The sequence below is a fragment of the Agelaius tricolor genome, unplaced genomic scaffold (genome assembly GCF_023055355.1).
Source record: "Agelaius tricolor isolate 1412-34295 unplaced genomic scaffold, bAgeTri1.0.p SCAF_34, whole genome shotgun sequence".
NCBI classification, from domain to species: Eukaryota; Metazoa; Chordata; class Aves; order Passeriformes; family Icteridae; genus Agelaius; species Agelaius tricolor.
The window spans coordinates 4,061,645-4,086,565 of record NW_027269294.1 but is presented as its reverse complement, the minus strand read 5'-3'; the positions used below and the strand labels follow the sequence as shown (position 1 = coordinate 4,086,565).

General features: G+C 48.5%; 1 protein-coding gene across 3 annotated transcripts; it reads left to right on the top strand.

Annotated features, from left to right (window-relative positions):
- On the top strand, positions 1–22,413 carry NDNF (neuron derived neurotrophic factor). Of its 3 annotated transcripts, none has more exons than XM_071452417.1 (4): positions 1–222; positions 18,211–18,408; positions 19,360–19,484; positions 20,357–22,413. In XM_071452417.1, exons 1-4 carry the CDS (start codon positions 206–208, stop codon positions 21,745–21,747), a joined length of 1,731 nt encoding a protein of 576 aa, XP_071308518.1. In that variant the 5' UTR covers positions 1–205; the 3' UTR covers positions 21,748–22,413. The 3 variants fall into 3 exon arrangements, with proteins under 3 accessions (XP_071308518.1, XP_071308519.1, XP_071308520.1); XM_071452418.1 differs by lacking the exon at positions 1–222 and adding an exon at positions 1,454–1,845; XM_071452419.1 differs by lacking the exon at positions 1–222 and adding an exon at positions 6,495–6,748.
- Positions 22,414–24,921: the final 2,508 nt, after the last annotated feature.

Here is a 24,921-nt window from a genome sequence, read left to right as displayed (position 1 = left end):
AAGGCTTGGGGGGAGGCTCCGCACAATGTACCAGGTTTTCCTCACTAATTTCAGCTTTCTCATTTAGTCAGCTTCTCCCATTTTTGGATGCTCGAATCTCTGCACCTTCTGCATCAGAAGAGGAGCACATGTAGTTTGCTGAGATTTTCTTATCGAGGTGCTGCAGTTGGAAGCAGACGATCCTCTAGGAAGGGAAGAAGTCGGGATGCTGTGTACTACCAGGTATTTTTTAGTTCTCCTTAAACATGCATAAATTTAGCCTAAACTTTGTCTTTCTCCCTTCCCTAAACTCCTACCCTTAAAGCCTATTGGAAAACAATGAATAAAGTTATTAAATATGTAAAAATAGGGAAGGGAAAACAGAAGGATAACTGGATAGGGGCTCCCACAGGGCTCTTTTTCCTAATCCTGGGTTTTGTTCAGTGAACTTATATTTCTGAGCAGACCCTTGGGCAGAATGCTGGCTGGCTGGACCCTGCTGTTCTGTGAGTTGACAGAGTGGGAGGTAAGTGGCACTAACTAATGGCAATTAGCAGAGGTTTGGACAGCTGTGTGTCCCTGAAGGCATGAGCTCTTCTGGGGGTTGTGTCTTCACCGAGTGGAGCTGTTTGTCACCCTACACGTCACCCTACAGAATATGACAATTTGCATCCTTCCACTGAGGCTTTGCTGTCAGATTTGCTCAGCTGTCTTGCAAGGGAAAAAAAAAATAAAGAGGGTTTACTTAATTTTTGCTCCCCAAATCTGCTGAAATAATAGGGCAGGAATGATTAGCTGCTGGCAATTACCCATCAGCTGCTATCAGTAATAACTTGGTTAATGCTTATGTAGCACTTGACGTTTCTATGTCTGATGTGCCAGAAAGGAAACAAAAAGAGATGGGTTTGTTTTTAAATGGCAAAGGATCGTTTTTGTCTTTTCATTGCAGCTCTCAGGTAATAGTAAGAAAATTGTCCCTCGGCCCCCAAACCTGAAAGCTGCCTCTGACCAAAACGTGATGAGGGACAAGGTGAGAGGTTGAACGTGTAGCTTCGAGACCCGTTTGCTCAGTTGCAGGAAGGTTTAGTAAATCCCATATCTCACGCATCCTTGACGGTCTCTCCCGCCTCCATCGCTGCTGGGATGTTCCGCAGCGTTCCCGCAGCCCCCGACCGATTCAAGCAGCGGCCGCGTGAAAGAGGAGCCGGGAGCGCCGCGTCCTCCGGGCCCCCGCATTCCCCCGTCCCGGCTTTGCTTTCGGGCAGGATCCAACCCTCCAAGATGGATGTTGAGTAGGCTCTGCCAGCGCAGCCGAGCGCGGCACAAAGCCGGGCGGCGCTGCCCCTGCGCGGCTCTGCCGGGGCCGGCGGGCCGGGCCGGGCTCCCCGCGGTGCCGCGGGCTCCCCCCGGGCCCGCCCCTGCGGTGGCGGAGCGGTGGCGGGGCGGGGCGGCCGCGCCCGCGGGGCACCCCCTGCCCGCCCCGGCGGCAGCAGCAGCGAGACGCGCCGGGCGCCGCCGCTCCGCGCCCCCTCCGCCAAACTTTTGCCGGCGCTCGGCCGCCCCGCGGCTCCTCCCGGGAGGCGAAGCCGGAGCCGTGCCCTCGCCCCGGGCAGCGGCGGGTGCCCGGGGGGCTCCCGGCTTCTTTCCCCAGCTTTTTATTGTTTTTCCTCTTTTTTTTTTTTTCTTCCCCGCGGGGAGGGGTGGGGAAGGGAAGGGGCTATAAAGCGCGAAGGGACGTGCGTGACACAGTCCCCGCTGCAGCCCGTCTGCACCGGAGCGGGGGGCTAGGTCAACAGCCGCCCCCCTAAAAATCAACCCAAGGCTCCCCCGCCGCGGGAGGGACGGGACGGGACCGGACGCCGCAAGGTAAGGCACCGGCAGCGGGGCGGGGAGCGGGGCCGCCCGCTCCGCTTGCCCCGGGGCGGGCGGGGGGCGCGGTGCCCCGAGGCGGCTGCGGGACCCTCGGCCGGAGCGGGGCCGGGGCCGCGGCCACCCCGGCGCCGTCCCTGCAGCCGCGGCTGCGGCGCTGAGCCCGCGTCCCGGCACCTCTCCTCCGCCGCGGCTCTTGCGGGATGCTGCCGGGAGAAACCCCGGCGTTCTCTCGGATCCCTCCCTCGCCTTCGAGGTTTGTTTTTTCCTCCCCGGTGTTGCCCTCTCGCAGCCCGCGGCGGCCGTGTGCCCCACAGCCCGTGCGGCTGCCGGGAAGCCCGGCTCGTCCTCCGGCGCTGCCGCGGAGCCGGTGTGTGCCAGGCAGGCAGCGGCTCCGGCTCCGCCAGCATCATTCGTGCTTTTCGGGGAAAAAAAAAGTGGCTACCAAAAAAGAAGCAGACAGAAAACTCTACGGTGGGATGTAAGTGCCGAGGTTTGCTACGTGCAGCCTTGGTTCTGTTTTTATTTCGACAGCGCAGAGACAATGGCTACAAAGCGCTGTTTAATCACTTGCAGATAGAACTTTTATGTATTTAAACCTTCGCAGTTAAAGGCTAGCGCTGGTTTTTGAAAAGCTGTGATTGTCTGAGCGTGTTTGTTCTGGATGAATTTAACACTTGAGCGGTAGCAATGCCCTGGTTCCCCGGACGGGTTAGCGTGGTGCCAGGGATGACCGTGATCCTGTCTGTGCCATGCCGCCCGGGGCTGCTCTGGAAATCATCCCGGTCGACACCGACGTGGACTAGGCAGCCTCTGGAAGGCTGGTTTCAGACAGCGGGGTCCTGAAGCTTGTAACTTCCCTTGGATTTCCCCTCCCCACCAAAGGAGCTGGTTAGCATCTAGTTACAATGTTAATTAGCACAATTAAACAGTATCGCTGTTCTTGTGGCTAGACTGAGCTGCAGGAGGCGAGCTCAGATGGGAGGCAAGATCCCTGCCGTAAATTCCCGGCGCTCCGTGTCCTAGCTGGCTGTTTGTGAGCAGCCGTAGATGGCAGGAGATGTTCAGTGGCACAAGTGTGGCACTGTCTCCACTGGAGCATCCCCTAGTCAGGCTGCTCTGGCAGCCCACCCAGCACTGAGGCTGGGCTCCCACCCTTTTCACGCTTGGTTGAGACAGTGGAGTTGTGCCTGTAAAAGTGGAAGGGGCGAGAGCGATGTGAGGCTGAATTCCTCCCTGGGCGGTTGGCAGCGAGTGATTTATGGCATCGGTGACCCTGGCCAGGCGCTGCAGGCTTGGCCATAGCCTGGTTTCCATAAAAACAGCCTTTGGATGCTGGACACCGTCAGCACCCTTGGCTGTGCCGTGAGGGAGAAGGGGGAAGAACTTTGTGTTTCTGCTCAGCCTACTTTGAAAATTGCTGATTCTGAACTATTTTAGGAATGGTACTTGGGATTGCTTCTTGTCAGGAATGCCTCATCCTCCCAGCCACGCTCTCCTGCCTCATAGCGAAACACGTACCTGCAGGAGAGCTGCCCAGGTCAGCTTTCTAGTGCCACTGCAACTCTCTCAAGTGCTCAGAGCAATGTCTAGAATTTAAAACTTGCTGATATTTGAAGTAGAAGAGGACTTTTTAAAACACTGGGAGATTTTTACCTTCTAGTTTGACCATAAAGAACGTGGTGAGATAGGCAGTGGTGCATCACATGTGGGTGTATCCAGGGTCCTGTGGCTGTGTTTGACCCTGTTGTGAGCACAGTGATGTGTGTTCCTCGTGAGCTTTCTGTGTCAGCAGATAACGAGCCCTTCTTAATTTTCTGAGAGCTTTATAATATGTCTGCAAATTCCTTGTCATGTTTCCATGATGAGGACTGTGGGTGCATCCCACTCTCCTTGTCTCTGTGCGGCCCTGGACAGAAATCCTGTTGATTTCTGTGCTGTGGAAGGTGGGCACGGCAGCATATCATTGCAGCCCTGCCAGTGAAGTGACGAAATGTGCATGTCCCACTCCTGAGTGGGGACACGCTGGGCTCTGCCAGCAGCTCCCTGGTACCAGCACACCTGGCAGGCGGTGGCACACGGGCGTGATGTGCTGCTGGCATCACGGGCCAGCAGGTCACCTCATGTTCCAGCCACCCTGGAGAAGGTCAGGATTTGGTGGTGAGACGAGAGGGAATTTGAGCACTGTGTGGGACGCAAATCCCACCCAGATGACTCTGGGCCCCTTTACTTAGTTGTGAGAAGTTTGTCAGCGAGGCGAGGCAGAGCTGCGTAGGATCGCCCCGCGCGCCTGTGTTGTGGGTGAGCACTTCGGAAACGTGGAGGAAAAGCTCTGAGGTTTCCCCAATGTTTATAAATACAATCTGGTGCAAACTGTCAAGCAAGCTGTTCAAAATCACGTCACGCCTGCGCTGCCTTCCCCGCTCGGCTTAAATGCCTTCGCCGCAGAGCCGGTGCTCGTGTGTCGCTCGGCGCTCCTGGCACGCAGCTCCGGCCCATCTGCAGGGCTTTCCCAGCGTCCCTGTCCTCCTCCTGTGAACCAGGCTGGGATGTGGCGCTGGGGGCAGGCTCGGTGCTGTGGCTCCGTGTGCAGCTCATTGGAACCCCTGAGCATCCTTCAGTGCTCCGAGAGCCCAGGCTGCCCCAAAGCAACCCGGCTCACAGACCAGAACTGCGTGCGGGGCAGTAAGGGCGTCTTCAAGTCCCCTTTGTCCTTCTTAGAAGGTTTGACTGCCTTTGATGTGCCCTAAAAATGAAGGGATAAACCCTTTCCTGAAAGCTCCATCCGTGCAGTGGCCTTGTGCTCCATGCCATGCCCTCAGCAGGGTTGGATGGAGGCTGTTTGCTGGATGTTTCAGTCTGAAGTGTGCCAAGGTCTTCTGCCTTAATATATATAAAAAGATGAGATGTTTATTAAACTCAGACCCTGCTTTTTCTTCTACGATTTATGTCTCGAGAGGGTGGCGATAAACAGTTTATTAAAAAGAAATCCTGATTTATTTCTGCAAATGGTTACATTTCAAGCTGGTACCAAATGGTTTTGTAGGAGACCACCTTTTATGCTTCCCATGGCAGTTGAAAGGATTGCTAGAAAAACAATCCAGAATCTGAGTAGGTTTGGATAAAGGCAAGCCAGGGCTGTACGTCAGGGTATGTGGTGCTTTTAAGCAGCGAGGCGGTGGATTTTACCACGGAACATCTGGGCACTGGCTTCAGTTACAGCACAGATTTTAGTGGGATAACAAGTCCTGCTTGGCTTCGCATTCATTTTGAAGTCACTAAACTTTATACGAATAATAAAACTGTAAGCCCATTACTTCACTGTTTGCAAGGGGCTGTTTCAGTCCCCCTTCGGGGTCTCGCATCTTTCTGGGGCTGGTTTTGTTTTGCTGTGCTAAGTGGGTATTTATCTTCTCAGTGCCTGGCTGGCTTTGGCTGGAGGCAGCTTTGCTAATTTGTAGCGATGGCCACTCCGGGGAGGGCGGGCGAGTTTCCATTCGCCCCCGCCGAACGCGCACGTTTTCTGCATTAGGGGCAGCCTTAGAGAGCTCCGCGTTTCTCCTTCGCGTTTCTCCTTCCCGGCACTCGAACGGGTGAGGTTGGTAACCCGGAGGGCGATAGGGCTGCTCGGGGCTATCAGCTCGGCCACCCGTGAGAGGTAAAGTAGAGGGCGAGGGCTTGCTTTCTTTTGGTTTGTTTTCTTTTCTGTTTGCTTATAACATGCAGAGAAGAGCGGACTGGACTGAAGGAGGGAAGGGCCGCCTCTTTTATACAAGAAAACAAGTTTGCAAACCCTTACAGATCGGTACACATGCTGCTGGGAATGCCCCAGCATCAGGGAGGATAACCCCAGCTAGTTTATAGGATCAAGGAATGCATGTTTGGAATATAAGCTCCATGTGAGAGAGTATAGACGGGCTATGAGACCGATGGTTACTTGATCATGGGGCACCTGGTGTGACACTGAGCGCTGGTGAGCTCTGCGTTTTGGTGTCACTGACTGTGTGGGCATTAAACCAGGTGAAATCAGTATTACACCCAAGGAAGGAGAATATCCCAGGTAAGACCAGTGAGAAGGGACTTAAGAACTGCTTGAGCTCTGCTAACTCATGAGTAGAGCAGTGAGTGAGCGAGCGTTGCTTTGGGGAAAAGGCAGAGTGCAGAAACTGTTCTGTTTCACATCACAAGATGTACTTCTGTGGCAAAAATCCTCATTAGATCAAACAGGGATAGTTTCTGCCTGAGAAGACAACTCAAATAAGGTTGTGGATGGATGGAAGGAGCTTTGAAGGCTGAGGAGATGTTGTTTGAAAACTTTAACAAGATGTCATTAGAGAGGAAGTATTTGCCCTTAGATTGGGAAACAGGTCAGGATAATAAATCATAGGCTTTATCATCTCACACTCCAGGAGAGTGTGCTTCAAGCTGGAAATACATTCAGATGGGAGAGAAAGAGAGCAAATATTAGAAAGAAGTTTGTTCTCTCAGAATTCATTTTCTCATTTGCTGCATGCAAGGACACCCACTGAACAGGAGAAGGATAAATGTTAACACAGAGCTGTAACAGGAACCAGCTGAAAATCTCATGACTGCGTGGATGGCTTTGATTGCTCCACAGGGAGCACGTCAGTCATGTGGGACACGTCAGGAACAGGCAGTGTGTCATGTCACCTCATGTGTGAGCTAGCTGATAGTCCAGCTTCACCAAGAACCTGATGGGGGGCATTTTACAGGATGGGTTTGGAATGTCGCTGGAGTAAACAGCGGCAGGAGTGGCCTGAGAAGCCAGCCCCACTGCAGGACAGCTTCACTGAGCACAAACGTGCCCAAGTTACCAGAGGGGAGCAGCAGATCCTGCACAGAGCATCTCGCCCTGGGCTCTGCCCTCGCACCCAGGCAGGTACTGTCAGCATTTCTCACCAATTTCTCTCAGGACTGTTCAGCTTTGGCCTGAAGTGGGACTGCTCTGGCTTCAGGGTAATTAAACTCAGGGCTTAGAGAGATGTTTGTTGCTTGTGTGACAGCTGAGATAGGAAGCAGTGGGTACTTGCTGCTAGCACCTGGAAAACTGAAAAGCAAGAGGCAATAATTTATCTCTCCTACCTCATTCCCTGCTCCACGGGTCCGGATATGAGTGCCCCTCCAGTGTGACCCTCGCACACTCCCAAGGTGACACAGCACCGAGGCCAACACCTCCCGTGTGATTTACAGGGGAAAAGCATTGTTTGCCTAATTGAGTCTATTTTTTTTTCCCCTGTATTATTGGAGGAAACACAACTTTGTTGAAATTTTATTAGGGGGTGAGAAAAATGATGCTTTTCATCTTTCTCACCTTTAACTCACTCAGTACCAAGACAGAGCAGCCCCAGACCAACGGAGGCACGGTGGGATCGGGGATTCCTCACACACATTTGCAGGGATGGTTGGGCAGGGAAGATGTTGGTACAAAGCAGCCAGAATATTGTGAAGAAGCGAGTCTCCCTCTCTTTATCTCTTTCTGCTTTGTTTAGGTGCAGCAGATTTACTGCTAATTTGTTTTTAGTCAAACAGTCTAAATGTGCCTCAGCATTCTGAAATCCAGAAACCTGATGGAAATTTAGCAGTTCACAGATTGGGATTGTGATGGTGTGGGAAAGCCAAGTGTCTTGGAGCTGCCAGCTGGTCTCTGGATGTGAAGGAAAACATCAATGTGCAGCATTAACAGTTTCTAGTCCCTGTTCCTTCCCTTCGTTTGGCTACTAAATCTGTGTTTAATTCCCTGGGGGTTTTCTCTCCTGGGTAAGAATTACTTCCTTGAGTATGATTTGTATGACTAATAGGATCTTATCCTTATTTGGGGAAGACCCTAGGGGCTCTTTCAAACTGATTTTTCAGTAATGAGAAATAATGAATAAAAGTCTAATAGTCCTAGGGGGTATTAAAGTTACAATTTTGCAGGGAAGATTTAATATCAGTCGATTAAAACTTTTATAATCCTGTTAGAGTACAATAGTCAGAAAAAAAAAAGAGAGAAAATAAGTAGGTTTTAAGACCCTCTCACATCATGTGAACAAGTCTAAATTTAATGTTTGAATTAAGCAGGTATTTTAAAGCAAGAGTCTAAGACATCTCTTGCAAGTGTGTGATAGCAGGGTGGCAGGCTCAGGGAAAGAAATGTGCTGTTAATTTATGGAGCACATTCTAATTCCCTCTCATGTAAGAAAAAGCAGTTGCAAGGTGTTTATGAGAAAATCCAGGCAATTAGGACTTGAACTAGAAAATGCAAAATTCATAGACCTCAGCACAGTGTGTTTCCAGTAGCCCAAAGCATGCTCTGGCTCAGCCTGTTGCTCACAGGGTGCATGAGCATCCCCTCTGGGCACTGTGGGCTCACTGAGGGTCTGTTCACCCTGGGGCTGGGCAGACCCCAGCTCGGGGCCCTTGGTGAAAGGTGTGGGAGCAAAGTGGGACCCGGGGGCATTGTCCCCATGGGCAGAGCTCCCACATGGCCAAGCCTCTGCTGAGATGCTTTGAGGGGCCAAAGCACAAGGGGCAGATACTGTTTTACGAATTTACAGCTTTTGGGGGTTAGCAATGATCAGGAGTGATGCTGGAATGACGTTTTATCCTTTAGCAGTAGCTTTCATCCAAGAATGTTGTAGCCATTTCCAGTCGCTGGTGGAGGGACACCCCCAGAAAGCAGCGCTGGATCCCACACTAGAGCTCTCACCACTTCTTCCCCCTTTCTGAATGCAGGAACTCCTCCCTTCTTGTCCCTGCTTTGCTGCTCTGTCAGCCTGGGATGTATGGTTGCCATAAGAGGGCCGGAGGTTTTGGGGCTGTTTGGATGTTCGCTCACCCATGACAGCCCGGCCTCCCCGCCCGCATGGGCTCCCTCCGCTTTTGTTGGCAGCCAGCACATAAAGGGATAACCTTTCCCCTGCCAGCCTGCACAAATAAACACTGGCCCAGCAGCAAAGTGGAGCTGAAACCAACCCTTGCAATCATCTGATTTTTCAGACCCCCTACCACAGCTCTGCAGGTGACCCTGGCAGGTTTGAACCTCTGGTGCCACATCCCTTTGGAGCACCCATCCCTTCTGCACTTGGGAAGGACTTCCCAGCTTGGAAATGCACAAGTTGGCTGATTAAAAAACAGAAAAGTGCTGGAAGGAAGCCTGAAGACTGGCAGCTCCCAAATGTGCTCCTGTCCTGCTTTGGTGTGCTGGGCTGGAGGCTGGTGAGCTGTGGCTGGACTCGTGGGCTCTTCCAGCCTCTCCAGAGAGGTGAGCGTGTGTCAGCTCTGACCAAGGCCACCTCCAGGGCTCTGCCTCACTGTCTCCCCATCATTTTGCCCTTTGGAGTCAAATCCTTGCTCTGTCACATGGCTCCTTAGCACTGGAGGGGCTTGAGTGATGCTGGGTGAGCAGCTGGGGGAAGTTGGGATTTTCTCTGGAAGCAGTGGGAAATGTCAGGCACCATGGTGGGGACAGCAGGTAGCTACGTCGAGAAATTAGGAGCAGCTCATGCCCTCCAGTAACAACTTTGACTAATTTATTGAGCTAATTTCACTAATTTATCTGTGGGAATCTGTGTCTTTTTTTAAGCAGGATGCTGGGGGAGTAAATACAAGATTTAGGAAGTGTGAGCATTCCTGCTCATTCTCATAGTCCTGTCTAAAAGGGAGCATGCAAAGGAGGGAATTTGCTGAGTGACACCCAGGAGCAGTGCTGGGGCTGGATGTGCTTCATCCAGGATGAGCCATCCTGTCTCTCAGCCACTGCAGCCCCTCAGGAACCAGTGCTAAGAAATGGTGTGTGCTGCTTCCTGGGGATGGTGGGGATCCATGTGGGAGACAAGATCCATGCTGGATCTTGGAGTCTTTGTTGCTGTGGCTGAGATCTGCCAGGTCTAACACTAAGAGTTGCTAATAGAAATAGGTAAATATCAACAGTTTCAGCACTACATTTGATACTTTGCATTTTCAAACATTTGACAAATGTTTACATATTTTCAGCAGCCCTTTTTCAGCCAGGGAAAATGAGATGCAGCATCTGTGAAGTTACTCTGATATGCAACAAATCATTATGAGAGAGCACCTTGAGGGTTCATTAAGGACTTGCAGGACCTAAGGTTTCCTTTGCATACTTTTAAAGCTGAAGGTGAAAATAACAAAACTGAATCCAGTTTTGGATAGTAAGTGCAATCAGAAAGATTTGTGTTCAGATGATAATTCAGAGATTTGAAATTTTGAGGGATCAGCTATAAATATAACATATATTACTGTGGTTACCAGTAATATGTAGTGGTCTCTACTCCCAAATAGGAGAAGTGGAAATGGCCTCAAGCTGTGCCAGAGGAGGTTTGGATTGGATATTACAAAAACCTTCTTCATGGAAAGGCTTGTCAAACATTGGAACAGGCTTTCCAGTGCAGTCGTGGAGTCACCATCCCTGGAAGTATCTAAAATATGTGTACTTGTGGCACTTGGGGACATGGGTTACCCTGGCCTAGGCAGTGCTGGGTTAGTGACTGCACTCAATGGTCTCAGAGGGCTTTTCCAGCCTAAACAATTCTCAAATGGGCCAAACTCTGAATTGAGCAGGAAAACTCATCTTTCCTGTGGGGTCAGCACCACTGCAGGATACCATTCTGGTGGCAGCACAGGGATGCAGTCTCTTCCCCAGGTATTACATTGCTATTGCTGCTGTTTTGCTCTGCTCTTCCAGCTTTCTGGAGAGCGGCTGCTCTTCCTCTGTGCCATGGCAGGTGAGAAACCCTTGGTGGCAATAAGGGTGGTGAGGTGACATGGCAAAGGAGAATTCCTGAGTCACTGTTGTGGGAGTACTGTGTGTGTAGAGGTAGGGAAGTGAGTGGGAATAGCAATGCCCGTGGGCTGGCTGTGGTTTGTAACCCTGTGTACGTGTGCGGTGGTATTCCTGACACCCAGGGAAACTGCATGTCTGATGGAAGCTGTGGGAATCAGCCCCTCTGCACTTGACAGGTTTTCCAAGAAATATTCCCTTATAAATCACCAACCAAAAACTAAAAGGGGAGAAGTGCATAAGGAATTCCAGTGTGCTCGTGGCACAGCTTTCCACTCCAGGATGTGAGTGCTCAGGTTGTTGCTGGAGGTGCTGGAGCTCAGCTTCCTCTGCTCTTGCTCTGGGAGTCACTCTGGTGACCTGCCTGTCCCTGCCTCTCCCACAGCTCCCTGCCCTGTGCCAGCCCCTTGTGTTCTTCCCTTTAGCAAACACCTTGTTGGCCAGGAGCAGCTGCCATGCCAGTGGTATTCCCTAGGAATGGCTCAAGCAACCTTCATTCCTTTGGTAGTTAATGAAGTTAATGACTCTGGGTTTGTGTTGTAGCACCTTCCCAAGCCTTCCTGCCCCGGCAGTTTGAGGATGCAGATCCTGGTTCTGTTCCTGCTCTGTATCATGCCCTGACATTTCATCCCCGTCCCTGGAGGATTTTGGTGAGGGCGCTCACTCATAATGTCAGACTGAAGTATTCCAGAGGAACAGTGGGAAACTCTGTAGCAAATACCAACAGGCTGGTGTTGGTTGTAATTTGTAATTGTTCGTGTGTTCCTCCCCGCTAATCCCCTTGCTGAAATTCATTACAGAGAGAGAGCAACCTACACCCGGAGAGCTGTGCTGAAGGCGGAATGACTTGGCCAAGGAAAGTAGCTATTGTTTTATGATTAAAGGAAAGGATTATATTGGGATTTCCTTGAACAAGGAAAGTCTCTGCCCTACTTTTATTGCTCGTAACAAGGGGATAATAATTACTTTCCATTATAAAACACCCCCAGCGCTTGCGCTGAAAGATTTGTGGTAGAGCTGCGTGGCATTCGGGGCTGGTTATCTGAAATGGCCTGGAGTTGTGCAAACTGAGATTTCTCTGCCTTATTTCTCCTACTGGGGCTCAACCCCTGCTGAGACATGGAAAAAATTCCTCTACTCCGAGTTGGGTCAGACTCTCCGAGTGTGACATATTTTCCTCTGCAGGAGCTGGTACCAGTCACCTATCCCATGACGCCTGCCCTTTCCAGGAGCGACATCCAGCCACCTGGAGCTTTTGTACGGGCTTGGGAGGATGAGCAGGGCCAGCAGCAGGGATGCAGCCGGTGCTGGAGCGGCCAGGGGAGGTAACATCTGTCCTGGGGGGAGGGCTGCCAGCTGGCTGCCTCCCCGTGCTCCAGCACATCCCTGCTTCCCGTGCCGCTGCCACCCCCTCGCAAGGAGAGGCGCGGAACAAACTGAGCATTGTAGCAGGGGCCGCCGGGGACGCGCTGTTTGTTTGGGTTTGACACTCGGCGCTGAGTCCCGTGGGCAGAGGTGGCTGTGAAAGAGAGAAGCGCTGGTATCTGGTCTCTGATTGAAACAAGGAGAACTATGAGGCATTTCCTTGAGCGTCCCCAATGGCATCTCCTGGCTCAGCTGGTTTTTGAGGCGGCCAGCTGCCACCAGCTCCAGGGTGACGATTTTGATGTGATCAGGGTTGAATCTGTTTCCACTAAAAGTGGAAAAATAAATAAGTCTCAGCGTAGAAACAAAATAGTCCATGTAAAATTTGATTTTTTTGATACCCTATCTCCCCGAGTATGTTTGCTTTTCGACATGTCTAATTTGAGACAGCTCTGCATTTTCTAATGATGCCCCTTTGGAGTTAACCTCTCCCCCAGGCTGTAGCTCACTGCCACTGTTGTCCATGAAGATTTGGTAGAAATGTACCCTTATTTCTTCCAACCTTCCTATTTTTAAATGGTTGTATTTTTTCCCTGTAATGCCACAGCGATTTGCTTGGCTAAAACAATAATTTTCCCAGCAAAGGAAAATTGTGGGTTGAATTGGAATTGCAAGAGGCGCTTGGTTAATCCACAGGTTATTGACACGGTGGAGCCTCCATGCTTCAAAGGCACCATTATAGTCCATCGTGTCCCTGTGTACTTAGGGAGCTTTAATCCATGGATTACAGGTCCCTGACAGCTCCTGCCCTCCCAGTTACAGCTGGTCCTGCCAATGGGAGCTGCCATGTCAAGCTGGCTGTGGCACTACACAAAGAATTGGTCTTTAAAATCCACAGAGACAGTGATGCACCTTTGCATCCCTATTGGGGCTGCAATTCTTGTCCCAAGCCCCTGGAGAGGTCCCACAGCCCTGCCTGGCCCATGCTTTTCCCCTGGCACCAGGCAGGACCAGACAACAAGTTTTCAAAAGCAATGCTTTAAAAAAACAAAAAAAGGAACCACAAAAAAGCCCAAATGAAAAACATACCAAGCGTTTTCCACATCCTTTAGGGAATAGTCAGCATTAAACAGCAGGCCTTCACTTTTCCCCTCTGGTCTCCCCTTAAACAAACAAACTGAGCAGCTCCCAGTAAATGCTTAAATTGCAAAGGCATTATTTTTCTTTGTTTGCACATTAAAAGTAACTAACTGCATTACAATCCAAATTTATAAGCGCTTTTCAACTCCTCTGGTGCTCAGGTGATAACTGTGTGTGCTGAGGTGCATGTATTTGTGGCATATATCTCTGGAAATGGAATGTATAATGGAAAAGCTCACGGGCTCTTTGCTTGCAGCATTCCTATAATAAGTCAAAGAAGTCACACAGTGCCCTTTTATTTCCAAATCTGGACTTAAATCACGTCAATAAATCTGCAGACTTATTATGAGATGCAGCACGGGTAATGTAAACAGAAAAAAACCCCACCCCCAGCACACCAGAGTTTAAAAATAGGATGTAAGGAAGAAAAAAAGTTAACCATCCATACAATAAAAAGAGAAGAAATGCAACACAAGAGCACCGTGTCAGGCAGTGCCTTGAAATTATCCTCACTAAATTATAGTTGTGCTCTTCCCACTCTCTGTAATTTACGTGAGGGTTTGGTCATTTCAGATGCATTTGCTCCAGGTAAACCCAGATGGTTTTGTTTTGATATTCTAAGTCCTTCACAGGTCTGGGTGACAGTTAAGGAGTAAAGCAAATGATTTCCATAGATCAAGGAAGATGACTGTGAACAGGTACCAGTGTTGCGTGTGGTGAATCCAGTACTTTGCTCCCTTTTTCTACAGCATAGGTGTGTTCGGTGAGTACCTCTGTTAAATGCACAGTGAAGCCCAAACAGGAGGAGACAACTGCTTGGATCCCCAAGAGCCAAACAAAATGGATTCTTGGCTTGCTGGGTGGGGTTTCTGTGGTGGGATGTAGGCAGGGATCCTCTGATCCCTTACAGAGTATTCCCCACACAGCTGCGTTTCAGTGCTGGAAAAAAAGGTCAGCCAGAAAATACCATAGCCTTAACCAGGGAGATCAAAAATGGGATCATTTCATTTGTCCCCAGGGCCACCTGCTTCTGGCTTGGGCTGAGGATGTGCCCTGCTGAGCCTGTGGGAAAACCCCATGAGGGGCTGCCACAGCTCCAGTTCATTTGTCCCTCAACTCAGGACCTGAGCCAGCTGTAAATCCCATTATCCTCTCCACTTCTGATCCTGATTGCAGTTTACCTGGAGATTTGCAGATGGAGTTTGTTACCCAGGGGTCTCAAAGGCAGGAGAGAGGGCTGTAGGTGGGGTTTTGGAAAAGTTGGGTAAGGAGATTATTTAAAAGAGAGGAATTAATTGTAATTGTCATAAAACCCATGACCTGACTTAATTATTATTTTCGTGTATGTGCTTTTAACTCAAGTTGAGAAAATGCCATTTTTAAAATGATTATTTCTTCTTTGTGAAAGAAGGAAAAAGCCCCAAGCCTCTGGCAAGGTGGTGAATTTTGAAGTGTTTAAAATCGTGTATCTCCCTCTCCAATGTACAGCATGTATTTTTCATCTGTTGATCTTTTTAGGTAAATACAGCTGGGCTCTTTGAGCAAACATCTCCTGAGGTGTGGCTCTTGCTCCTGCAGTGTTTGTGTAGCCTGGGAGCTGCTCACCTGGGGACGGCACTGCCACATTCCAAGGAACCCCTGGCCAGCTGCCCTGGCATCCCCCAGCCTGCTCAGGTTCAGGTCCTGGTGCCTGGCAGGCAAAACCCAGTGGCCTTGTCCCCTGGGAGCAGCCCTGCCTGGGAGGAGATGGCACCCTCTGGATGCTCCATGCTCACTCTGGCTCCCCAGCTCAGTCAGCCAGCAGGACTTTTCCCTCTGGGTCTGAGGCTCAGTTGAGACAGAGTTTGGGGAAGAAGTGAAAGGTAAAGACGGGCCATTAGAGGGCACTTTTGCAATCCTGGAGAAGGAAAACGGTGCTTATTATTTCACTTAGGACTGTTTGTTTTGGCACTCTCTTAAATTCAGTGATAAACAGCAGGAAAATCCCTCCAGTCAGCAGGAATATATCAATAAAATATTGACTCATGAGTTGAAAAGAAAACAAGACAAACTTGTAGAAAACTGAATAAAAGATGTTTAAGGAGGCGGCACAGCCCAGAGAACAAAAAATCACACAACGTATTTAATGTCATTTGTGTGGCTTAGCAGTGCAGTGCTTAGGCCTCAGCTTGTACCTGGATTCTAAAAACGAATCCAAGGCAAGAAAATTGTTTTGGGATTTTCTGAGGACTGGGTGGCAGAGCATGAATTCACAGGCTCACATCTAGCAAGTGCATTTTCTGAGGGGCTCTGTCAAAGTCACTGGTGAGCTTGCCCAGAAACAAACATAGGATGAATAAATGGGCTTTTTGCTTTGCTCTTGAAGTTTTGCATGAGTAAACTACAGAGGGTTTAGTTTGAAACCCTGCCAAATTATAATGAGTGCTCTGCAAAAACTAAAATCTGTTTATTAACTGGTGTGAAAGGGTGGTGTAACACTGACAGCACAGCTTCCAAAAACTGTGAGCCAGGTTTGGATGCCTCTTTGCTGTTGTCCCGCTTTTGGAAGTGTCGTGCATGAAAATTGGGCCCATTTTAAACCTCTGAGGTTAGCTACCTAAAAATGAAAGCACTCAAAATTCTATTAATTTGTCAAAGAACAGAGATTATAAAAGTTTCCTTTTTCAGTAACAGTTGACAACTTTGCAAGCTATTTCATGTGTGGGACGGGCAGGGATATAGAACTAAATTTCATGTGTCTTTTTGGAGTTATTTTTAAGCCGAAATGCTTTTATAATTAGATAAAGAATTTGCAGACAAATCTGTACCTTGTCACTGCTCTGTAGCTGTTAGGGGGGGCAGAAACACTGTTTATGGGAGTTTTTAAAGTGCATTAGCTAGTGAAATTTTTTAAGAAGTGAAGCTTAGCCTATAATCAAAATGGTTTATTTTAGTAGAGGTTCCATTGCCCTGGAACTGACTATGGGAATACACAGGATTGCAGTTTCAGGGGGTTCATGTGGAGGACGCTGTCTGCAGAAAGAGTCAGAGTTTCTTACCTAACCACATAATCTGCTGTAACTGTTGTGATTAAGTTGGAAGGAATTTCATCCCTGTTGGCCAACAATAATACTCGAAAAATCAATAAACAGCATGTTAGAGCACACGAAACTCATCGTGCTTTGTGTGAGAGGAGCTTTCTGCTGGCTTTGGTGACTCAAGCCAGCAAGTATTTTGACTTATGATCTTTGCTCCAAAAGGTCAAATGTCTTTAACTTTGCTGGTAAGTATCAACACTCCAGTCTGGATTTGAGGAACTCTATCCACTGTGATCAAAACCTAACTCAGGACCTGTTTGGGATAAATTTTGACAAAGGCTGGGAAAGCTAAATCAGGATTTACCTGTAGGTAGCAATTGCATGTGTTGGGTAAAGCCCTGGACTCTTTTCCCTTCTGTAGGGCAGAGCACTGCAGTAACCTGTCATTAAACCATCCCGAATGATAACAGAGCACACCATTTGAGACCTAAAACTGCAACCTGTGAGGGTGCAGGTCATTCCTGGCTCATGGATCCTGCTGAGTTTGCCATGTGTTTTCCCTGTCCCATCACTGATTTCAATGGGAAAATAGAAAGATGAAGGAACTGAGCTGGACAGCAGGAGTTGGAGAAAACAGTGCAAAGGGGGGAGGGAACGAGCTGATATCAGGGGAGGGCAGAGAGGAGGGGTGAGTGGGGGGGAACCTGCATGTTGGTGGGAGGAATGAGTAAATAACAATGTCAGAGGCAGCAAAATGAGTGTGAAAATAGCCCTCCACGGCCTTGCTGGTGTCAGAAGCCCTGCTGTGCAGCTTGTGGGTGGCTGTGTTCAGCTGTGCTGAGAGCAGGACAGGCAGGAGGGGAGCTGGAGGCAGCAGGGAGAGGGATTTAGGAAGAGCAGTTTTAGTATGGCTTGGACTACAGTGTGCCACTTCTCAAGGAGCTTTATGTTTGCTACTTTTACATAAAATATTAGGGGTGGTGGGAAATAGCTCAGTGACAAATTTGATCTCTGAGGTAAAAGGAAGAGTTTGCTATAAAATAGTAGTTGTTTCACAGTGCAGTACCCAGAGCAGTGCATGACTGCACATTCTGCCAGCAGACAAGAGAAGCTGTTCCTGGCAGCTCTGCTTTTAGCATGTTTCTCTCCAAAATCAGTGCTAACACAGCTAAGGTAATGGCCTAAACATTTTTTTTTCTTTCTTCTCCTAATTAAAATTGGTTATCATTTAATAATTTAAACTTGATACATTTGTACCAGAAATGGGCTGTTTCCCCTTCCTCCCCCCCATCCCAGAGCCATTATAGATGAGATCATCTACTGTACTGAAAGAAGATTTTCAGCCTGTCCCACTGTATATGTTAGGGTAGTAATTTCTGACCTAGTTATAGACATAATAATGAAAGGCTAAGATTATGAGTTATTATGCCTAATTTGTAAAGGATTCTCTGCTTTTGTGTTTTGCAATTCCCATCAGGCTTGAGGATTAAGCCCTGCTGAATTGCATGCTAATACCAATGTGCTTTGAATATGTGTGGGTTTGTATCACATGTTTTCCTAATTCGCTATTTCTGTCAAGAACAGTTTCACTGGAAATATTTACTTTCCAGAGGATTGTTGGAAGCCCAACCAAAGTCTCCTAGGGGAAGCAAAGCCGATGTACCCTCCATCTGCTCTGTGCTTGCTCTAGCTCCCAAGGCCAGCCAGCTCCGTTTCTGCTGTGGCAAAACATCCAAGTTTAACTCACCAAAGCACGTGGAAGGCTTTTGCTCTTTGGTAGCAATTCCAGTTTGAAACCAGTGCCTGGGCTTGCTTCGGTCTCTGCTCAGGATGGGCAAATCTTGGTGACACCCTTTATCCAAGTGCTGTGACAGTCTGAGCTCAGTCCTTCCAACGAGTTTTCCTGGTGTTTGTGTGGCAGTGAAGGTGCCTGCAAAACACAAAGTGCAGTGAGGTTGTGGTAGCTGTGCCCAGGTCCCAGCGCAGACGAGCTGCACGTGCCGCCCCTCCTGAGGTGCCTCCCTGTCGTTGCTGCAGGATGCTCCTGCTGCGCTGCCCGCTGCTGCCGCTCCTGCTGCTGCTGCTGCCACTGGACTCCAGGCCCCAGAAGCTGCCCACCAGGGATGAGGAGCTCTTCCAGATGCAGATCCGGGACAAGGCGTTCTTCCACGACTCCTCAGTCATCCCTGACGGGGCTGAAATCAGCAGCTACCTCTTCCGAGACACCCCCAAAAGGTATTTCTGCCTGGCCCAAGTGAGGAAGCTGAACTTGGAAGGCAGTAGCTCTGGTTGCTGGGTGCTTTGAGATCAAAATTGGGTCTCAACCAGAAAAATATAAATGCCAGTGTTCAGTTTGGTGAAGTAAACACGTGAGCCTCCAGCCCGATGTGGCCTCCCCAGCTGAGGGTCTGTCCAATTTATTTGATTCCTTGGATAAGCCCAGAGCTCCCCCAGACTGCAGAATTTCCCTGAAGTGGGACCACTAACCATGTCTGGAGGCAATGGGAGTGGGAAAGAAATAAGAAACTACAGGCTTGACCCACCCCACTTGTCCCTCTTCGTTGTTCCCTACTGTGCTTTAAAGAAGCAGCATTAGGCAGCCTGGTCTGAAATCTCCACTTCCCAAACTTCACCCTGTGGGTCAGAAAATACTGAGGGTTAGACTGGGGAAGAACCTGAGGCTCCAGAGAGTTTAGGGAAGAGCTGCATTGCCTCATGCCACATACCTTCTCCAGCCTTCATTGGTGAGGAACATTGTACAATAGGTGATGTGTGGTGCCTGGAGGGATGTGGGAGGGCAGCTGGGTGTGTGTGCACCTCTGTGTACTCACCTGGATACAATGTGTGTCCTGCTTGGAAGAGCATCTCCCTAAGTTCCAGGAGAGATCCTGTTCCCCTCATTTATATCTCTGTCATTGTTTGTGTCTAGGTAGTATAGGGGTAGAAAGTAAAGCTGCTGGAGGGGAGGGCTGGAGGCCAGAAAGTCCTTTGCTCTGCCTTGACACAGAAGCCTGAGCCCTGCTCCTTAGCTCTGGCCCACCAGCCTTTCCAAGCTCCCTCTGCCTGCTGGTAACACTTTTGGCTCTGTGGCCCCACCTACACCATCCTTGATGGTGTCCAGTCAATCCCTGCCAGCTGGCTGCCATCAGGAGTTCCTTACATGTGGGTCTGTCAACCTCCCTCTAGGTATTTCTTCGTGGTTGAAGAGGACAACACTCCCTTAGCAGTGACAGTGACACCATGTGATGCCCCTCTGGAGTGGAAACTGAGTGTGCAGGAGCTCCCAGAGGAAGCCAGTGGGGAAGGATCAGGTAACAAACCATCAGCAACTTCCCCTGTCCCCTTCCCTGCTTTTCTCCTGGATTTAAGGTTCCTCAAACAGTGAGTCTCACAGCTGGCCTGTCTTTATGCTCTCCTGCTGTTTTGGTCTTCCAGTGCAGGAGATGGACAACAGGCAGCAACAAAGAAAGGAAAAGGACTACAAAGAAGTAAAAGCTGAGGTTACAGTCACAGGGGTCTGGTTGCTGCCAGAGCAAACTGTGTTTGCCCAGAGTGACTCATTTTGATGGGGGCTTTGCTGTGAGGTGTTTACACAAGCTAAGATTGGAGAGACAGGGCTGGCATTGCAGCAGGACTGAGCCCACCCTTTGGAAGGACTCATCTCCAGACATGGAGCTGTGTAGCTGCTGCTCAGGAGAGAGAAGGGCTGCCAGAGCCTGTGACACATGTGCTGACCTGTCCCACACACCACATGGTGTGGCAGACACACCTCTGGTCCCCACTGTGTTTAGCAACAAAGTCTCAGTGTGACTCAGATGGCCAAAGCCAAGGGTCCACATCCAGGAACAGACAGGTGAGTGAGTTTCCCCTGGGGAAATACGCATGGCAACTCCAGGTGGGATGCCTGATACTCCAGTGGAAGGTGTTAGCTGCTGTTCATGAGATTCCATTAATACTGGTCAGGTGGAGTTTCTTTTGTGTTTGGGTTTAACCTGAGTGCCAAGCCAATTTTCCTCTCTGTTTTGACAGAAGTGTTGATCAATTACATCTTCCTCGGAAGACAAAACCTTCCTTTTCCATCTCACTTTTGTACTTTATGTAGTAAAATGTGCCTTTTAGAGTTCTGTTTTTTCACATTTGCAGAGAGTGTCTGTACAAATGTTGTCTTTTGCTTGTGTTCCAGGTGACCCAGAGCCCCTTGAGCAACAGAAACAGCAGATTACCAGCGAGGAAGGCACGGAGCTCTTCTCCTACAAAGGCAATGACGTGGAGTACTTTGTGTCCTCCAGTTCCCCCTCTGGGCTCTACCAGCTGGATCTGCTGTCCACAGAGAAAGACACCCATTTTAAGGTGTATGCAACCACGACTCCAGAGTCAGACCAGCCTTATCCCGAGTTACCTTACGATCCCAGAATCGATGTCACCTCCCTGGGACGTACAACAGTGACACTGGCATGGAAACCGAGCCCCACGGCCTCCTTACTGAGACAGCCCATCCAGTACTGCATCGTCATCAACAAAGAGCACAACTTCAAAAGCCTCTGTGCTGTCGAAGCCAAGCTCAGCTCTGACGACGCCTTCATGATGGCTCCAAAGCCAGGTCTGGATTTCAGTCCCTTTGACTTTGCCCATTTTGGCTTCCCTGCAGACAACAACTCTGGCAAAGAACGTGGTTTCCTAAAATCCTCCAAGTTTGGGCGGCAAACGCCCCCAAAGCCGAGAGTTGACCTGCACAGAGTTTGTATTGGGAACAAGAACATTTTCACCGTGTCTGACCTGAAGCCAGACACGCAGTACTACTTTGACATGTTTGCAGTGAACACCAACACCAACATGAGCACTGCCTATGTCGGCACCTTTGCCAGGACCAAGGAGGAGGCGAAGCAGAAAACAGTCGAGCTGAAGGACGGCAAAGTTACAGATGTGTTCATCAAAAGAAAGGGAGCCAAATTTCTACGTTTTGCCCCTGTTTCATCTCACCAAAAAGTCACCTTTTCCCTTCATTCCTGCCTGGATGCTGTTCAGATCCAAGTTAGGAGGGATGGAAAACTCCTCTTGTCTCAAAGCGTGGAGGGCGTGCGGCAGTTCCAGCTCCGGGGGAAAGCAAAAGCCAAGTACCTGATTAGGCTGAAGGGCAGCAAGAAAGGCGCTTCCATGCTGAAAATCCTGGCTACAAGCAGGCCTAACAAGCAGTCCTTCCCTTCCCTGCCCGAAGACACGCGGATCAAAGCCTTCGACAAGCTCCGCACGTGCTCCTCGGTCACCGTGGCCTGGCTGGGCACGCAGGAGAGGAACAAATTCTGCATCTACAAGAGGGAAGTGGATGACAATTACAACGAAGAGCAGAAGAAGAGAGAGCAGAACCAGTGCTTGGGCCCAGACACGAGGAAGAAGTCGGAAAAGGTTCTGTGTAAATACTTCCACAGCCAGAACATCCAGAAGGCAGTGACCACAGAGACAATCAGAGGCCTGCAGCCTGGCAAGTCCTACCTGCTGGATGTTTATGTCATAGGGCACGGCGGGCACTCGGTGAAATACCAGAGCAAACTGGTGAAAACCAGGAAGTTCTGTTAGTGCCCCTGGCCAGAGGAACACGGGGAACTCCGGGCTGAGCGTTATCCTGCTTCCGAGTGTACGGATTGACTACTTGCACAGCTGAGAAGTTGTGACCTGTATTTGTACTGTGTAGAAAAGATATCAGCTTGTATATTTATGTTTACATAAGTCATTGTCTGGAGGAACTGAGGCTGGTGCTGTCTGGTAGCGCCTGGCAGCAGTGTTATTATGTGTCCAGTGACCCACATGTGATGCTCAGTAGATGTCCAAGGTAGGAGAAAACCTCGGAGGAACTGGCACGCCTTTGCTTCCATATTGCATGAACTGCTTCTAAATTATTTTATACTTTAAGAGGCTGAGATACATCATTTGTTCACCTTGTTACTCACACACACAACTCTCAGACATAGGCCCTTTCTCTCAGTGTAGATGGTAGGGTTTCTGTAAATTATTTTATAGAGTCTTGTTTTAAATGTTTCTATGATTGTAAACTATTAAAATCTCCCCCAATAAAATACAGATTTAAACTAAGTATTAAACTGGGCTGCGTATGAAGCAGTTTCATTGCTAATGTAAATTCTTACCTAGCTGATTTTCATGTTTAAATACTGTATGTATTTCATGTACAAAGTTGCCATAACGTTATATTCCTGTACATAAAATTAAAAAATATTAGATTATATATTATTGGCTTTTTGTTGACTGCTCCAAATGAAGTGGCTTTTTTTTTTTTTTGACATTCTATGTGCACAGAGAGGTGTGCGGGGACAGACGAGACATGCTGAAACTTGGACTGAATTCAGTTTTCCTGTTTCATCATGGCTTGCAGTCTGAGTTAGAGGCCATGCAGATTTTTTCTATGGTCATTTGTTATTTTTTTGCTAGATTGTCATTGGAAGCACTTGCTCTCTGGATGCTGCTGGGTTTGACCACAGTAAACTGAAAAGATGGTATTTTTTCCATTGACAAGAATGGTAGTGCTACCAAAACCCCAGATACTTTCATTTAATTTGCAGTTATTTCCATGGTGTAGATTTCTTTAAGGTATTATATTTCTAGATATCATATTTTCTAAATTGTCTTCTTTGTTTTTCCATGTCATCTCCATTGACTCAAAAGCCTGCAGAGAGCTGGTTAATAGAAAGCACTCCTCAGAGAAGCAGCTGGGCCAGCCCTATTTCAAGCAGTAAAGGTAGGAGGGAAAGAGACCAAAATCCATATGAAGGCTGAAACAGGTTCCTCTTAGGCTGTTGACAGGGAAAACCGGACCTGTCCATCCCTGCAGAGGTGAGCTCCAGTTTTCCTTGGCCCCGCAGTGTTGGGCTCCTGACGTTTTCCTTTCTGCTGGCCCCAGCACTGGTGGGTGACAGGAGGGGTTTGTGGCTGCACAAGCTCCTGTGCCATTCCACATGCCGAGTTTGTTGTGATTCTCCCCCCCCAAAAAAAGCAGGTACCATATGAAGACTGATCAGAAGACACCTGCTGTGTTTAACATGGTTATATAATAAATGGAATAATGGCAATTCAGATTTCTCTGGAGATCTCTGATTCCTGAAAGGAACTCAAAAATACACACTTGCTGGATTACCATGCCGGGGTATACAGGAGCAGTAGGTCACTCCAGCTGAGAATCCTCAAGGGCAGGACAGTGGTAGCAAGGTTAGATCACCAGTTGCCAGGGGGATACTTTCCCTCTATTTCACAGTCTGGAAAGCTACTGAATCCTTAAGCTAAAGACAATTTTTAAAAGCATTTCTCTCCATACTGCTGCCACTTGTATGGGGATCAGTACCCCTTCCACTGGCCTAGTATGGTGTTCACTTCAAAACACATGTTTTACCACAATTCCAGCTCTGCCTGTTCTCTTTGGCCAGATTTCTCTGCTTGGATATTCACCCAGCTCACTTGGCTTTTCTGCCTGCTAACTCCTTATGTTTGCAGCATGTCACAAAATTTAAAAACTCCCCAAGATGCATGCAGCTTCTATTTCTGAACATGCCGTTTTCGAAGAAAAAATATCACAACAGTTGTCTTTATTTCCCACTGGAATTCTTCTTTTCCTGAACAGCTAGCTCTATTTATTCTTCTGGATGAAACTGAGACCATACTAGTACTGCATCTATTAATCATCTTGTTATTATACAGATCTTAATAGTCTGAGAGAAGCTGTTCTTTGAAGGATAGAGTTAAAATAAGGGCACTGTTTTATACAGGGCAAATATAAGTCAGCCTTTAACTGAGAGGTGACTGAAGCAGGTGTTAAAGTAGAATAGGTCTCATCTGCTGGGAAAGCTCCAGAGTGAGTTTTTGTGAAAGCAGAGAGCCCATGTGAAAAGTCATAGTATGGGCAACATCAAAACATATATGAAAAGAATTTATAAAGAATGTAATAGATGGATACCTGGGTAAAATGTCAAAAAAGCCAGTATATCAAATATATATAGAAATATACATACAAATATACATAGGGGCTTTTTTAAGCACAAAGCTGGCAAGTTAATTAAAATAGAAACCCAAGCTGGGAAATAGAAGGTTAAATGGAGTTCAGTATTCATAGTGATGGTATGTGTCCCTTTGGGACAGAATGCCATGCTGGAATTTGCAGCTGAGGAACACACAGGGCTATAGGAAAGCAGCAGAGGCGGCTCACAGGGATGGCAGCACCTCCTTAAGGCTCATCCATTGCAGGACTGTAACAGAGAAATTCTCTACAGGTGATGTTTGTTTCAAAGCTGCTAAAGAGTCACTGAGCCACTGCAAAGCACAGCAAGATAATCTTCAACACCCTCATCAGTCAAAAGGGGCTTACTTAGTTTTACTGCTTTACTCACTGGCAAATGTGGCAGCTGCCTTACCATGGGAGCTTCAGGGAGCCCCAGAATGGTCCATGAGTTACAGAACAAAAGGTTATGAGGGTGGCAAAGCTGCAGAATAAATCCATCAGTGATACACACAAACATTTCAAGAACTCCACTTGTAGCAACAGCAGTTGGGTCTCAGAGCCATAGTTCTTTGGGTTTTAAGTAGCTATTTTAAGACTGGTAACATAACAGGGGGAAAGCAAATCCTTGTTTTGAACAGTAAACATTTACCTTGGCACTTGGCAAAAAATGCAATAGTTGTGGTTTCTCCAAGTCCTTTGACTAGTTAAGGTTAGGGTTATCATGTTTGGATACACTCAGGTAAATGGGA

Bases quoted from the DNA above. Each gene is read 5' to 3' on its own strand.
- NDNF (XM_071452417.1), top strand. The intron at 18,409-19,359 runs GTATTTCTGCCT...ACCTCCCTCTAG, and splicing joins TTCCGAGACACCCCCAAAAG to GTATTTCTTCGTGGTTGAAG. The intron at 19,485-20,356 runs GTAACAAACCAT...CTTGTGTTCCAG, and splicing joins AGCCAGTGGGGAAGGATCAG to GTGACCCAGAGCCCCTTGAG.